Genomic DNA, 13,865 nt, shown 5'->3' with positions numbered 1-13,865 from the left:
TGTTTTTGTATTCCACTGGCAAAGTGTTAAAACATCCACATACAAGCTTAGGATTACAACTGCAGCAAAGAAAAGCACCTTTATGGAATAGAAGATAACTAGGATTTGAACTCTTCCGTACATTGTAAGCAGTTAAGAATCAAGTTGTGGGATCTTGAATTTTTAGAGTCAGCTCCCATCTTGTATTTTCAAAATGACAGTTGCATGCATTAATTCAAAAGGAAAATACATGAAGCTCCTTTACTGCCTCTTAATTTCAAGAGCGATCCAAACAGAAGTTAAAAGCCTTTGTAAGCCCGAGCCTAGCTTTCTTGAATCTATGGGAGTTTTATCCTAATTACAATAAAAAGCACCACAAATCATGCTTTATTAGATAATCTAAGGGAAAGCAGAACGAGAAAAGTAAAAGGGATTGGCTACTTAGCTGTATAGCTTCAGATAGTAAAGATCACAGACATTTACTGAATCCGCCTGGTCGGTCTCAAAGCCACCTGACCATGAACAAGCTGCCCGCCCGCTCCCCTCCCCCCCTCCCCGCGCACCCTGCCCCCGACCCCCATCTGCTCCTACATAGTGGGAACAAGGCCAGTTCCCCATAGGGTGTTGGCACGTCATAAGCCAGGGTCAGCATAGTGCCAGGATTACGTTGAGTTTTTATTCTGCAACTCTGAAACCCACGTGAAAGTCCTCTCTCTCTCCCAAAATGCATAGCTCCGCAGCACCCCTCTGCCTTCCTTTAAACACATTTCTAATCAGGATTATAAACATCCAAGTCTAGCACCGTGGATTGGGAATAACCACTAACAACAAACCAGAAGTTCTGACCTTTAGTGTGCAGTTCTGGAAACAGAAAGTGATTTTCATTAGGTGCTTTTTTACTTTTCCTTATTAAGGTTATGAACACATCGAGTCTAACTCAGGGGATTATCTCTAGTCACGGAATTCCCATGTTGTAACAGCCTGGGCTTCCAACAGGATGCTGCAGTTAACAGTACCAGCTCCATAACAGAGACCCTTGGAACAGGGTCAAAGCCATGCACTTCCTAAAGCAAGTTATTTTCTCGTCTCTAACACGAGATCTCTTTCACATGAAGACACAATGCTTTAGTCTCCTGTAATTGCGATTTTCTGAGAAAAAAAAGCACCACGTAAAAAGGTATGAAACAGTGCTGCCATGGAAGCAGCATGTGGAGGAAAACACGTAGGTTTCTCGAATCAGCTTTTCCGTTGGGGACAGGCACGTTTGCGACATTCCTAGTAGTATGGCCTCCGTCCTGGCCTATGCTGCTCCCCAATTATACGGCTCCCTCTCACCGCCGCCTCCTCCCACTTTGCTCTAGGTCTTTCCTCGCTTTAGAAAGCCTCCATCTCTCCCAAAGGAGATTCTCTGTATCCTACAAAGCCGAACTCCAAAGCTCCTTCCTAACGAGCCCAGGAAGTATCTCCCCACCCCCATGACGTTTCGACCACCCCTATCTCATTCAAACTTCTATTATGAAGACTCTTCGTCTAGCATTCCTCTCTGCTCAACGCCCAGCGCTCTGTCCCATGCCCCCCAGTGCCAGGCATGATCTACAGAGCAGGTGCACAGATCTGGCATCATCTCCCACTGTGACTAGTATGGCAAGTGTTACGGAGTTGAAAGACTTCCCTCTTTCACACCTCCATAGCCCAGGTAGTGGTGTAAGCCTACCGAACAGAACGAACCATGGGGGGGTGCCCGGTGGCTCAATCTGTCGAGCACCCGATTCCTGGTTTCTGCTCAGGTCAGAATCTCAGTTCACGAGTTGGAGCCTCACATGGGGGTTCTGTGCTGACAGTGTGGAGCCTGCTTGGGATTCATTCTCATCCCTCCCTCCCTCTCCCCCACCCCTACTGTGCGTGTGTTCTCAAAATAAACTTAAAAATTGGAAGAAAAAAAAAAAAAAAAAAAAAAAAAAAAAAACTATGAAGCCCAACACTTAGGTTCACAGCCTGGGAGGGTGGACCCAGACAGCCTGGGTTTGAAGCCCAGCTCCACTGTTTTCCAAATTTTATGACCTGGGACAAGTTCTAAGCTTCCTGTGCTTAGAAACCTGTGCTGGTTTTCCCCATCTATAAAAGGAGAACACTGCTTACCTTTTCAAAATTTTGAGAATCCACGGTGTTGATAAGTGCTTGGAACAAGGTCTAAGAGCAAACCCTTCATGGGTGACTGTGAGTTTTAAGGAAAGTCTACAGTATAGACTACTGTGCATGAACTACTAGACATTCTAGGCAAGTCAAGAGTGTCAATTATCCTGTTGGTGAAAACATGGGAGTTGAATAGTCACAATTGTAATTAATCTCTATTGTGATTATTCACAGCTCAAAATGTAGCTGTTAACTGGATTCTCCTCCTACCCCATTCCTCATACGAGTTTATAAAGTTTAAATACAACTTGGACAATTTCACGTCCCGCATTTCCACCTTTGTTTCCTAACTACCAATTGAAATCACTGCAGAGACTACAGATGGATCCCATATTCCCCAAAATGCTACAACTGAAGATGGGTAACTGCTGGGGTGGGGAAAAAAAAAAAAACCCACAAGTAAACACATTCAAGATGAACTGCCCTCAGACTAGTCTTGCTTTGTGAACCTGCTCTTAATTCTGATCTTGTGCTAACCATCAATCATTCCCCTCCATTACATTTTTGATAGAAATCTATTTCCAGAAGCCATCTTCCCCCTCTGTATAATTTAATAGAGGGCTTTAATGTAGCTACAGTCATTTCATCTCGACTTGACCGTTAATACCATACCAATACTGAAGCGTCCATGCCTCAGCTTGAAGTCCACCATAACACTTCAGTTTAGTAGAAAACATCTCAAATGAAGGGCTTGGTCATGGAAATTCTGACAGGATACTGAAGCCTTAATTCTGTCACCAAGAAATGTTTCCCTTAATGGCCTCATTCTTTCCTCTAACATAAATCCAGGCTTTGTAAGTACCAAAGAAGTTTCCAGTTGGCTCTGAAAAGGGTTTTCCGCACAACTGTTCGAATCTGAACCCCCTGCTCCACCCCCACCAGCTTGGTAGTTCTTCAGCACTCTCATTTCTAAGAGATCCTATCCTGTGCTTCATGAGGGGTCTCTGGGGATGCAATCATGTAAAATGTCACAGCTCCTAAGCTTCCAGCATCTCTCAGCATTTAACATCGGTTTGTCCTTCAACTGACGGAGGTCTTTAAAGCAACGGTCGGTTTTCACAGTTCCACTTGGGCACCCCCATTGCCACACTCCTCTGTTCCTTCTCACATCAAGGCACAGAAACATTTCAGGTACGCGCAGTTTAAAAATATCAGAATCAATAAAGTTGAGCTACTACTCCCTCTGAAGCATGACGGTCTGGTTTCAGCGATTAGCACTCTCAAATGAAACACTTAAATGACTGTACCAAACACGTGCACTGGAGCTGGTTTTAACTTTTCACCCTGTACCCAAGCCATCTCCCCCGTCCTGCTGTGGCCCATAGTATGCTGTTTAATTTGTGGCAACAGTATTCGTTATGGATGTCTAGATACTTCTCTGAAGATAAAAGGCACATTAAGTAGCTTGCTATTAAATTTACCATTGCTTATAACAGATACAAATTAGCATTTTGTTTCCTATTTTGAATAGGTATGCTTAGCTTCAGAGAATTACTTTTTCTGAAGTCATCTAATGATCTATCCTAGTTGACATCACTGAATTATAAACGAGATTTTAAAAAAAGTATGCAGGCAGAAGTCACTGCAATCCTTCTGGCTATGGACATTCATATCTTAGGTCTTTTGTGTAACCATACATCCAACAAATATTTATATAGTGTCTACCAAGTGCCAGGCACTGCATTAAACAGGAGACAGAAACAAGCAGTCCTTGCTCTCAAAGCTGGCAGAGGAGACGAACGACAGAGGGGGAGGGTCCCATGACTGGGAGAGTGTCCAGAAAGGCAGGGAGAATAGACGTCAGAGCTAAACTTCAGGCTAATATTCACAGGTGAGACAGGGTATCGGGGCAAAAAAATTTGAACGGGACCCTTTCTGGGAAACTGCAACTTATTTGCAGTAACTGAAGCACGGAAAGAAGCCAAGCCATCCGTAGACGAGTCAGAAGAAACCAGGAAACTTAAGGTGTCTCGTTCAGGAGCTGGACGTCATCCTAATAGGAAAGCTCCACAGTGAACACTAGTTTGAATACCTGGAAGGAAAACTGAACAAGAATTAATGTGCCTAAAAACTTAAGTTTGAAGAATGTCGCCTAGGAGTGAAACACTCAGAGGGTAGTAAATCCTATCATTAAAGTTAAAGAGGAAACTTCAAGGTCAGGTCCATCTGCAAAAAATCATTAGGGTTTCTCCTGCTTAGTCGGATCATCACTCCCTACACTACTGAATCAGATTCTGGTGGGGAGTGTAAAACTAAACACATTCACTTAACACACTAAGTAGCAATTCAGGAAGCCATTAATCAGAAGTCATTTCCTATCAAGTATACAGCACCAAATGGGAATATCCAACAATTGCATCCATGCATCCCTACTTCTAATGAGTATTAATGCATTTTTATGGGGGGGGGGGGGAAGCATTGGAAAGAAAGGCAATTCTAACACCCACCTCCACCATGGTTCTGTTTTAGGTATTTCTGACAATTTTATTCTTTTTGAAGATGAACTAAGGCTTTGATCTGACCTCAAGGCAAAACCATCAGAATTTCAAATTATACTCTTCCACGGATCGGTCTTTTTGGGATTGTTTCGATGGCCCCAGGAGATCCCCTACAGTTAACACAGCTTCTCATCTGAAGAGTAACCAACGAGAAATGGGGTGCCAAAATGCCAACACCCCAGTTTTAAAGATGGGAAATCGTGGGGTCAGCTTTGAAGATCAGTGGGTCATCACTAATGTAGATGAGCTAGTACATGGGAAGGAAATCTGTTGAAGGCCGTCAACTTCGTGATTCGGCCCAACTCAGACCCCAGCCCCCTTCCACCTCCTAGCACTTGGTGTCCACACCATGTGGCTCCCAGCGTCTTGTAAGCCACGGGAAGAACCGGATATCCTTTTCTGCAAAGCTGCCAACTTTATCCCCTGTTAAAGGTCATCCTCCCTTAAACAGGCCCAGTTTTCTCCAATTCCTTCTCTCATGCAGCCAACAGAGGGAGGGCAGGGGGACTTTCTTCCCTCAAACATCAACCTTCAGGGGCACCTGGGTGGCTCAGTAGGTTAAGCATCTGACTTTGGCTCAGGTCATGATCTCACAGCTTATGGGCTCGAGCCCCACATCGGGCTCTAGGCTGGGAGCTCTGACCCTGCTTGGGATGCTCTCTCAAAAGAAAGAACATTTCATAGAAATAAGAACACACCATCAACCTTCAATCTTCAAGAGAGAAGAAACACCATCCCACTCAGGTGAGCTGGTAAGATCTATTCTAAAACAGGCTTTCAAAACTGAAGGCCACAGCCTAAGGGAAATGGATTTTAAACCCCTGACTGCTGAAAAGCAGCTTCAGTTAGAATCACAGGAGAAGTACAGTATTTGGGGGGCACTTAGAGCAATGGCTCCAGATTCAAGATGGATGCACAGCAGCACACAGGTATCACACAAGCACACACACATTCCCAGCAGACCCCGCAAACATCCAGTGTTGATCACTCAGAGCCACAGTCTGTTGATCGTGGTGACTGGTGGGGATCTGATGCTCTTTAGGGGATTCTTCAAAGATCCTGGGGTAGTTGTTCATTTTGAAGATCTGGGACATTGAACAGAAAAAGCAGAAAAAAACATGCCGAGATGGAAGAGATTTAATAGGCTCACAACGGTTTGTCACATTGATAAGCAGGTCACATTTGGAGAGAATGTATCACTGAAATTTGAGAAGTGTAAGCAGTCTTGCTGGGGGGGGGGGGGGGGTCAGGTCTAGTAGTCCAGTTGGCCTGTTCCCTTTCCTAGTAGTGAAAGGGTAAGACCACTGGCTCCACTACCCTAGAGAAAAGACAACATTTGAGCAGCATGGTGAAGGTCTCTGCTGTTCCGTGACAGAAGCTCTCGGACACAGCTGGTACACAAGACTAGCAACAGGAGACAGACCTTCCAAGGTCTGAATCTCAACCTCATCAATGACCAGGCCAGAGAAACCCTTCTCCCTCTCCTGGAGGGAGGGAACAGATTGGGGGCAAGGACCAGCTCTCTGCTAGCCTCACAGGAAAAAACCAGCAAGGAGCACATCAAGCAAGAGGAAGTTAAGCCTCACAAAAATCGAAAGGCAAATTCTGAGATTACCCTTGAAAGGACGCATCTACAGAGCACCAAGCTGGTCATCTAAGAACCTTAACTATCTCACAGCTCCTCGCTCTACGTTCCGTGTTTTTCTTTGTTCTCCAGTGTGTATGGCCCTTGCTTTCACGATTTCAGGCAGCCAATCAATGTTCACAGTGGGATCCTCCTCGGTTACCAGCCCTGGTAAGATCCACCTTCTCAGCAGTACCCCTGTACTGCCATCTAAACAACGGCATGAAGCACCAATGGCAACAATCCAGGAAGTCTTTGGAGAAACGTCCTGTTTGTATTTGGACTGCATCTCCAGGAAGGGAAGAAGCAGGGGGGAAAAGAAGTCTTCGTGTGCTTATAAAATGCTTTCTAATAGCATAGATTAGAAACCCAGTTTTAAAGGGCTACCACTCACAGCTTCGGTCTTCTAGTTCTGAACATTTACCAAGGGAGAGGATATTTTAGATTTCAAGCTATCTTACTTTATGAACAGGTGAGATATTTGGAGCACATACGCCTCTCGAAGGTATACTTAGCTACAGCTATTCTACTGACCAAAGTCATGGACCATATACTAAGAGCTAGAAGATGCTGCCTCCATCAGGTGAGAAAACATAAGCAATACAAAAAGTCTCCAACTCCAACTGCCATCTCGAGAGGGTATGCTGCTAAAGGCACGGGATGATGGGCTCTTCTCCTGAAGACCAGGACTCTACCAAACACAAGATTTTAAGTTGGTAGAACATTAAGAGAAAAACAGCGTATTCTAAATTGAGTATACTCTAAAATGAGATGTTACCTCTGAGGAGAGTGCCAAAATCCAAGTGTTAGGGAACTGTATTTGTGCAATTAAAAGGCATTGTCCTGGGCAAACATCCAGAAGTTATGAATAATGGATTAGCACATGCATACTCGAAGTCAAATGCTGAGCATACATACTAAATAAAATGTAACGAGCAGATAGCATATTAGGTTGTATTTGAAATGGTTTGTGAATTACAGTTTGTAAACGCAGTACAGAAACTCACCCAAATAAGACCTGTGGTTTAATTCTTCCCCAACGAACCGCATCAACCACATACTCGCTGCTCTATTTTGTCTACTTTGTAAGCACTACATTTCAAGTACTAGGTAAAGGCAATCCACAGAATGCAGAGGCTAAAACGAGTCTGAAAAAAAATGTGCAGCCTCACCCAGATAAAAATTCAAACTTTTCACTTACCAGAGCAAAAATGTCAGCAAACAGACCTATCCTATACTGGTAAGAGTGAAAGGAATGGGGTACACTTAATACTGGAAATGCAAACTGTAACCTTCTGAGAACATGGCTGTACTCATTAAGACCTAAGATGTACACACATTCTTCTAGGGATCTTTTATAGAAATACCATGGTGTCCAAGGAGATCACTGACAATATTTCACAAGTGTGAACTTAAAGCATCAGAAATGGAGAAGTTTGATACACTCAACATGCAACCACTAAATAGAATAAGGAAGATTTTTGACAGGGAAGGATATCCACTGCCTACTGTGGTGGGTGGATATTGGAGAAGGATATACAATTTTGAGCTCTTCAAGAGTGACTGAATATCTTATCTCTGAGGGAGGGAAGAGAGAAGAGCCTACAATTTCACTTCTTACTTTATGGAAGTCAAGCTCACATGAAACCATGAATCTAATCCACTCCAAAGAAAAAATTCAATGTAGTCTGGGGCAGGGGGGGACAACAACCATGAAGGACTCCCTTACACCCCTAACACTGCCACTCTGATTTCAACAAAAATGACTCAAGCAGGTCTAGAAGGGACCCAGCTTATCCTGAAGTCTTAACATATAATAACACAGTTTAACACCTAACCTTCATTTCAACAAGTATTTTTATGTTTCCATAGGTTCCCACCCAAATGTTACAAAAAAATAGATGTAAATCAGTTAGCCCAGAACCACACTTGCCTTTTTTTTTTTTTTTTTTAAAAGGAAGGTTCAAGAAAAAAAAAAAAATCTCATTTTGGGGTGCCTGGGTGGCTCAGTCAGTTAAGCAACCAACTTCAGCTCAGGTCATAATCTCTCAGTTTGTGAGTTCAAGCCCCATGTCAGGCTCTGTGCAGACAGCTCAGAGCCTGGAGCCTGCTTTAGATTCTGTCTCTCCCTTTCTCTCTGCCCCTTCCCCACTTGTGCTCTGTATCTGTCAAAAATAAACATTTATTTTTAAAAAAAAAAAAAACTTAAGTCACATTTCCAGCCTACACCCAAACATTGCCTAACAAAGTTGAGGTCCACAACTGGAAAACGTAAAGAGCCCCATCTTCCTTTCATCTTTTACAAGGAGGCAGTAACACACCTTTCTCTATAAAGGAATAGCTCTTGATTTCCCAACTCTCAGGGATTGATTCAGAGTTGGAAGCACTTGTGAAGGTAGAATGTTAACTATACCATAAAATAGCTGCATTGAAGACGTATTTAGGAAGTGTAAGAAACCAGTTCATGAATTTGAACTTTAAAAGCTAAACCAACTCACTAGCACAATTTTAGGGTTCTAAGAAGTACACAGTCTCTCTAAAGTGCTTAGTATTAAACAGCATTAGGATAATATTTTCCAGTCTACAACATACTCTTTCCCCTTACCCTAATAAACCTTCACCCAGATGGGAAATGGAACCAAAACTAAACATAATATAGATGGTGAGGAGAGCCAGAAGGTGGGCTTGTGAGCCCAGAATGCCCTCACAAGCTACCAAGCACTGACTTTAAATAGAACACAGTGTATAGAACAGCTAACACACATGATAACCAACTACAGATACGAGGTGGAAATAAATGGATTTCTCCCCAGATGCAAGAGATAGTTAGTACACATACAGTCGCATTCGCGCTAAAGGAAAAACGTGCCTCCTAGCATGGCAACTCATTATGATTGATCGAGGTAACTTTTAAACGTGCTGACTTTGTTCTGGACAACAATCGGGAACCAAAAACAAGAAGACTCACTAGAAGGGTACATGGCCCAAAATTAGTTACAAGGAGTCCAACCTAAGGCATAGGTAAGAGCAATAAAGAACAAAAACCAAGAACCAGAAAAGCCACATGAATACAAAGTGATTCCATTTCTTTTCCTCAACACCCACACAGAGACAGCAGTTTCTGACAAGAATGTTCTTGGCAAAAAATAAAGTTACAGGAAGGTTTTTTTCTTCAATGAGAAAAAGGCAGCTCTATATGCAGATTACTAGGCAATACCGTTTGATTTTTTCTTAAAACAGTCCCAATTTAGAGACCTCGTTTTGAAAATATCTAAACCACCTTTTTTTTGGATCACAAAGAAAAAAAGGACTGGAAATATTGTTCCCATTCGGAATGCTGGTTTCATGTTGTACTTGAAAATAAAATTCAATGTGACAGCTTACCTTGGCACTGGAAGCCTTGTTTCCCAAACCCCCTGAAAAACAGAAACAACAAAATATCTTAACATATCTTGTGTTGTATACCATAGTTTAAGCCAGTTATGAAACAGTATTCCACAGAACTAAGGGTTTATACATGAGAACCAACGATTTTATAGGAAAACATGCTCAGAGTACTGAATAAATTCGGTTTCGGGGGGAAAAAAAAAAAAAAAACAACCTCTGTATGGCTTCCAAAGGCTCCTTGAATTTTTTCAATGTACAACAATCTTCTCTAAGTTTACACTGTTATTAATACTGAAGTTTCAAGACCAGACAGCTAGGGTATTTGGAGTTGGCCATGATGTTCAACAAGACTATGTTTGAAAGCAGTACTTTAATTTGGTCCCTAAAGACCAAATGAAAGTCATTGCTCTCCCTAAAGAAGTGGCTTGATTTATTATAGAATAGGGGTCTAGAAACTTCCAAACAGTACCCACTCAACATTGTTTTGATTTAAGACCGGTTTTACAATATGTTTATTAAAATTGCACGTGAAATTTTTTTTTTTGGGGGGGGGCAGAATCAACAGGATTCAAAGCAAATACAGAGGCTATTTTGTTCTTGTAGGTTACTTTAGAAAATTTACTCTGGCCTCCCTGCCAGACACATTAAACCATAAACACAGTTACAACTAGAATGAACTGCACTAAAACTCTAGGATAAGTTCTAATCTTTTGCTTTACATAGCCATCCTAAGTTGACAAGACACTTCATGTTTAGTCACACCCCCCCCCCATAAACCCAAACTTTTATGGTTTTTGAAGTGTTTTAATATTTAAAACAAGCCGGTAAATTAAGGACCTACAGAAACAATGAAAGATAACTGAAGTTAAAACCACTGCAAGACAATCCTCGTGAATATTTTCCAGGACCTTCCGAGTAGTTTACGGTCAGGTGAATTAGCCAGGGAGGAAGCTGACAGGGAGACCTTTATTTTCCACTTCACATTACACCTGGTGACCCGAAGTGCCACAGCAGTTCACCAGGGGCTCATCCTTTGGGGCACCAGCGAGTGGAAAGACATTAGCGAGCCTGGGTGTGTATGTTACGAGTCTTTCCTAATTTACCTACTTCTGGCACAGACAGGCAGCAGTCTTACTGTTCCCTTCTTATGGAGCATGGGATAGGAGGCTGCAGGACCCCCCCTTAACTAGATGCACTATCTTCTTTGCCCTGAAGCTCTAAGAACTTATTTTAGAGAACTGTAGATATGGCTAACTTCTCCTTGGAACACAACTGCTCCATACGCTGACTACACAGTGGTAATCATTCATAGACACGATAACTGTGCTTTTCACGCAACTATTGAGATTTCTAAGGAAAAAACTAAGCACCTTATTAGGACTAGGCTTGTCCAACTCTCCCTTGGAGGGGATTTTCCCCAGGTGTGGTAGATTCGGATAGCCAACCATAAGGGTAAAGTTAAGCACCTTAGCACATCTGTGGTGCCCTTAGAGGCGAGTTCCTCCAGGTGTGATGGATTCAGATAATCTCCATAAAGGAAAAATTAAGCACCTTATGAGCACATTCGTGGTACTCATGACTTCCCACCCCCCCCCCCCCCCCGCCGTGTGAATTCAGATGCCATCCAGAGGCAAAATTAAGCGTTTTATTAGCACCATGCTTGAGGTGCTCTGCCTCCAGGTGTGATGGATTCACATAGCCATCCACCAGTTCTCACATAGCCATCCACCAGTTCTGCCCAGGGCCCCAACAAGGTATGTCACGCAAAGGTTAGTGGGGCAAGGCGCGCTGTGACACTGTCACCCGAGTGCAGCCCCTAGCCTAAGGTCGACAGGAATTAAGGAACCCTTGCCTTAGTTCTGACTTGGGGAGCTTCCTAGCCACATTCGTCAATTGACAGTAAAAGGCTGGTAGGTATCTGCCAATCTGAAGGGGAAAAAAACTGGGACACCTGGTATTCCTGAAGTTCCAGCTTTCTACACGTTGGGGTCTGTGGGAGAAGGGGTCGCCCACGTTCTGAGAATCAGTAAAAGCCAGAACCGTGACCAGAGAAGGGCATGTACGGCTTTCACCTGGTCTCACGGGGTGCAGAGACCCCTGAAGGCTTTCCGTTTATCAGGAACCCCAAACCACTGGCCCAAGTTAATGCCTGCATTCACTGCTAATTCTACTTGAGCTCCGACACCTTACGGTAGTGTTCTTGATTAAGGCCTCGGTCCTCCTCAACCAGGCTGCACGTTTAATCTCGTGTTGACAGGGTCTGTTTTAGACGACTCCCTCTGCCCTTCTGCCATTCGCCTGGTTTTAGCCCCCCCTCCTCCACTGCAAGCTTTCAGCAGTTTGCGGTCTCTCCAACCCCCCCCCACCCCACCCCGGGTTCACCCGGACAAGTCCGGTCTCCCATGCCCGGCGGATACGAGCTACAGTAAGCAGGGACCCAAGCTAGCAGCGCAGTCCAAGCCCGCTGGGGAGCAAAACACACCCCCGAATGCGCCCAGCCTGGCTCGCCCGTAACTTGGACCGCGAGGCGCAGTCGCCGCCGCTCCCCGGTTACTTCGGGCGTGTTTCTCCGAGAAAACTCTGCCCTTCGGGCGCTTTCGCTCCCCTTCGCTCACACCCAACCAGCAGCTCCTCTGTCGGTGCACAAGGGCGGGTGCACATGGGAGGAGGAGGACACTGGACCCGCGAAGGGGATCAGTGTCACTGCGGCGCGGGGCCAGCCTCCCCTCCTGCGGCAGGGGGGTGTGTGTGACCTGGCGGCGACTTCCCCGGGAGTCCTGCCCGAAAGCGTCCCCGGAGCGCGCGCGCCGTTCCGGGCGAGAGTTCGAACTCGGCCAGCTTTCCAAGTTCCCCGAGTGAGTCAGCCCCGGAGTGGGCGCGCCCGGCCGTGGGGGCGGGGGGGGGGGCCGCGAGCCAGGGTCCCCGGAGCGATGCGACCCAGGCTACAAGGGGACCGGTCCCCAGCCCCCGGGCGCCGCGAGAAGGGGTCCGGGCGGCCGGCCGTGCGCCCCGGCCCGCGCGCACCTACCAGATGAAGTCGGTGCAGTGGCTGCAGAAGGTGGGCTGCTTGAAGAAGCGGGCGATGAATTTGTGGTTCTTCACCTCATGCACGTTCTTCTGCCTCAGCGCCCCTTTGCGGGCGAAGCGGTTGGCCACGTCCTGAGACGCCGTGGAGTCGTTGGCCGGGAAAACGTCAGCCATGGTCCCCCCAACCACCTCTTGCCTCCGCCGGGGAGCGGCAGCAGCCGGGGAGGGGCGGGGGCGGGCGACCCCGGGCGGGGGACGCGGGCCGGCGGCCGAGGTCGCGGCGCGGCGGCGGCCGGGGAAGAGTCGGGCCGGAGCGGGCGCGGGAGCCGGAGCCGTTCGTTCGCTGGCCCCACGCTCACTGACAGCCCGGCGCCGGGCGCTCGCGCTTCCTACTCTCGGCGGCAGGGGCGGCCCGGAGCGGCGCCGCCCACTGCGCATGCCCGGGACGCGAGGGCCGCGGGGGCGCGCGCGGGGCGGACGCGAGCGCGAGCGCGAGCGCCCGGGGGAGTCGGCGCCTCCGCGTTTTGCGAGCAGCCGGGGGAAAGGCGGGGGGGGGGGGGGGGGGGGGGGGCGGCGGCGGCGGCGGCCTGGGCCGGGCCCGCCCGAACTTGGGAGCGGAGGAGGACGCCGGGAGGGCGGGCCGCTCTCCTCCGCCGCTTTTCTCCTTTCCTCCCTTCCCTCCTGCCTCTCGCCCTCCTCCGCCTCCTCTTCTTCCGCTCCTCCGGCTCTGCCTCCTGCTCCCTCGGTTTTCTCCTCCCATCCCGGCCAGCTCATCCTTCCCCGCCCGGCTCCTGGTCCCCTCTCGCCCCGGCGGGACGTCCGACTCGCTGCACCGGGCTCCAGGCAGCGCCCGCCGCCGCCGTCTCTGGGTCCAACCCGCTCGGACGCCCGCCCTTCCTCACCTTCCGAGACGCGGCGTTGAGGCTTTCTGTCCATCCAGCCGTAGGTGGCCCCAAACGCCCCGGCCCGCGCCGTCCACGCTGCTTATATAGGGCAGGAGGAAGGGCTTGATTGCAAATCTTCGCACACTGACCCTGCCACCTGCCCCTAACTGTTGAGCTGTGTTTCACCTGCATCTCGCATAGACGTCTAATGTGCACGCGGGACGGTTAAAGGACTTGTCCTGGTTGTTTATCCCTATTTATCCCGTTGCTCGT

General features: G+C 47.1%; 1 protein-coding gene across 2 annotated transcripts in view; it reads right to left on the bottom strand.

Annotated features, from left to right (window-relative positions):
- PRKCA (protein kinase C alpha) overlaps positions 1-13,069 on the bottom strand; it is a 401,449-nt gene extending 388,380 nt beyond the window's left edge. For both annotated transcript variants that reach the window (XR_009255428.1, XM_058705741.1), the window contains exons 1-2: positions 12,710-13,069; positions 9,679-9,710 (exon numbers count right to left, since the gene is read on the bottom strand). Coding sequence is in view for 1 of the 2 variants with exons in the window: in XM_058705741.1 (XP_058561724.1) it covers positions 9,679-9,710; positions 12,710-12,882 (205 nt within the window). In the remaining variant the exon portion in view is untranslated. The remainder of the gene's footprint in view (positions 1-9,678; positions 9,711-12,709) is intronic.
- Between the last annotated feature and the right edge of the window lie 796 nt (positions 13,070-13,865).

This window comes from Neofelis nebulosa, chromosome 16 (genome assembly GCF_028018385.1).
Source record: "Neofelis nebulosa isolate mNeoNeb1 chromosome 16, mNeoNeb1.pri, whole genome shotgun sequence".
In the NCBI taxonomy this organism is placed as follows: Eukaryota; Metazoa; Chordata; class Mammalia; order Carnivora; family Felidae; genus Neofelis; species Neofelis nebulosa.
The sequence above is the reverse complement of the archived record's forward strand: the minus strand, read 5'-3'. Positions and strand labels throughout refer to the sequence as shown.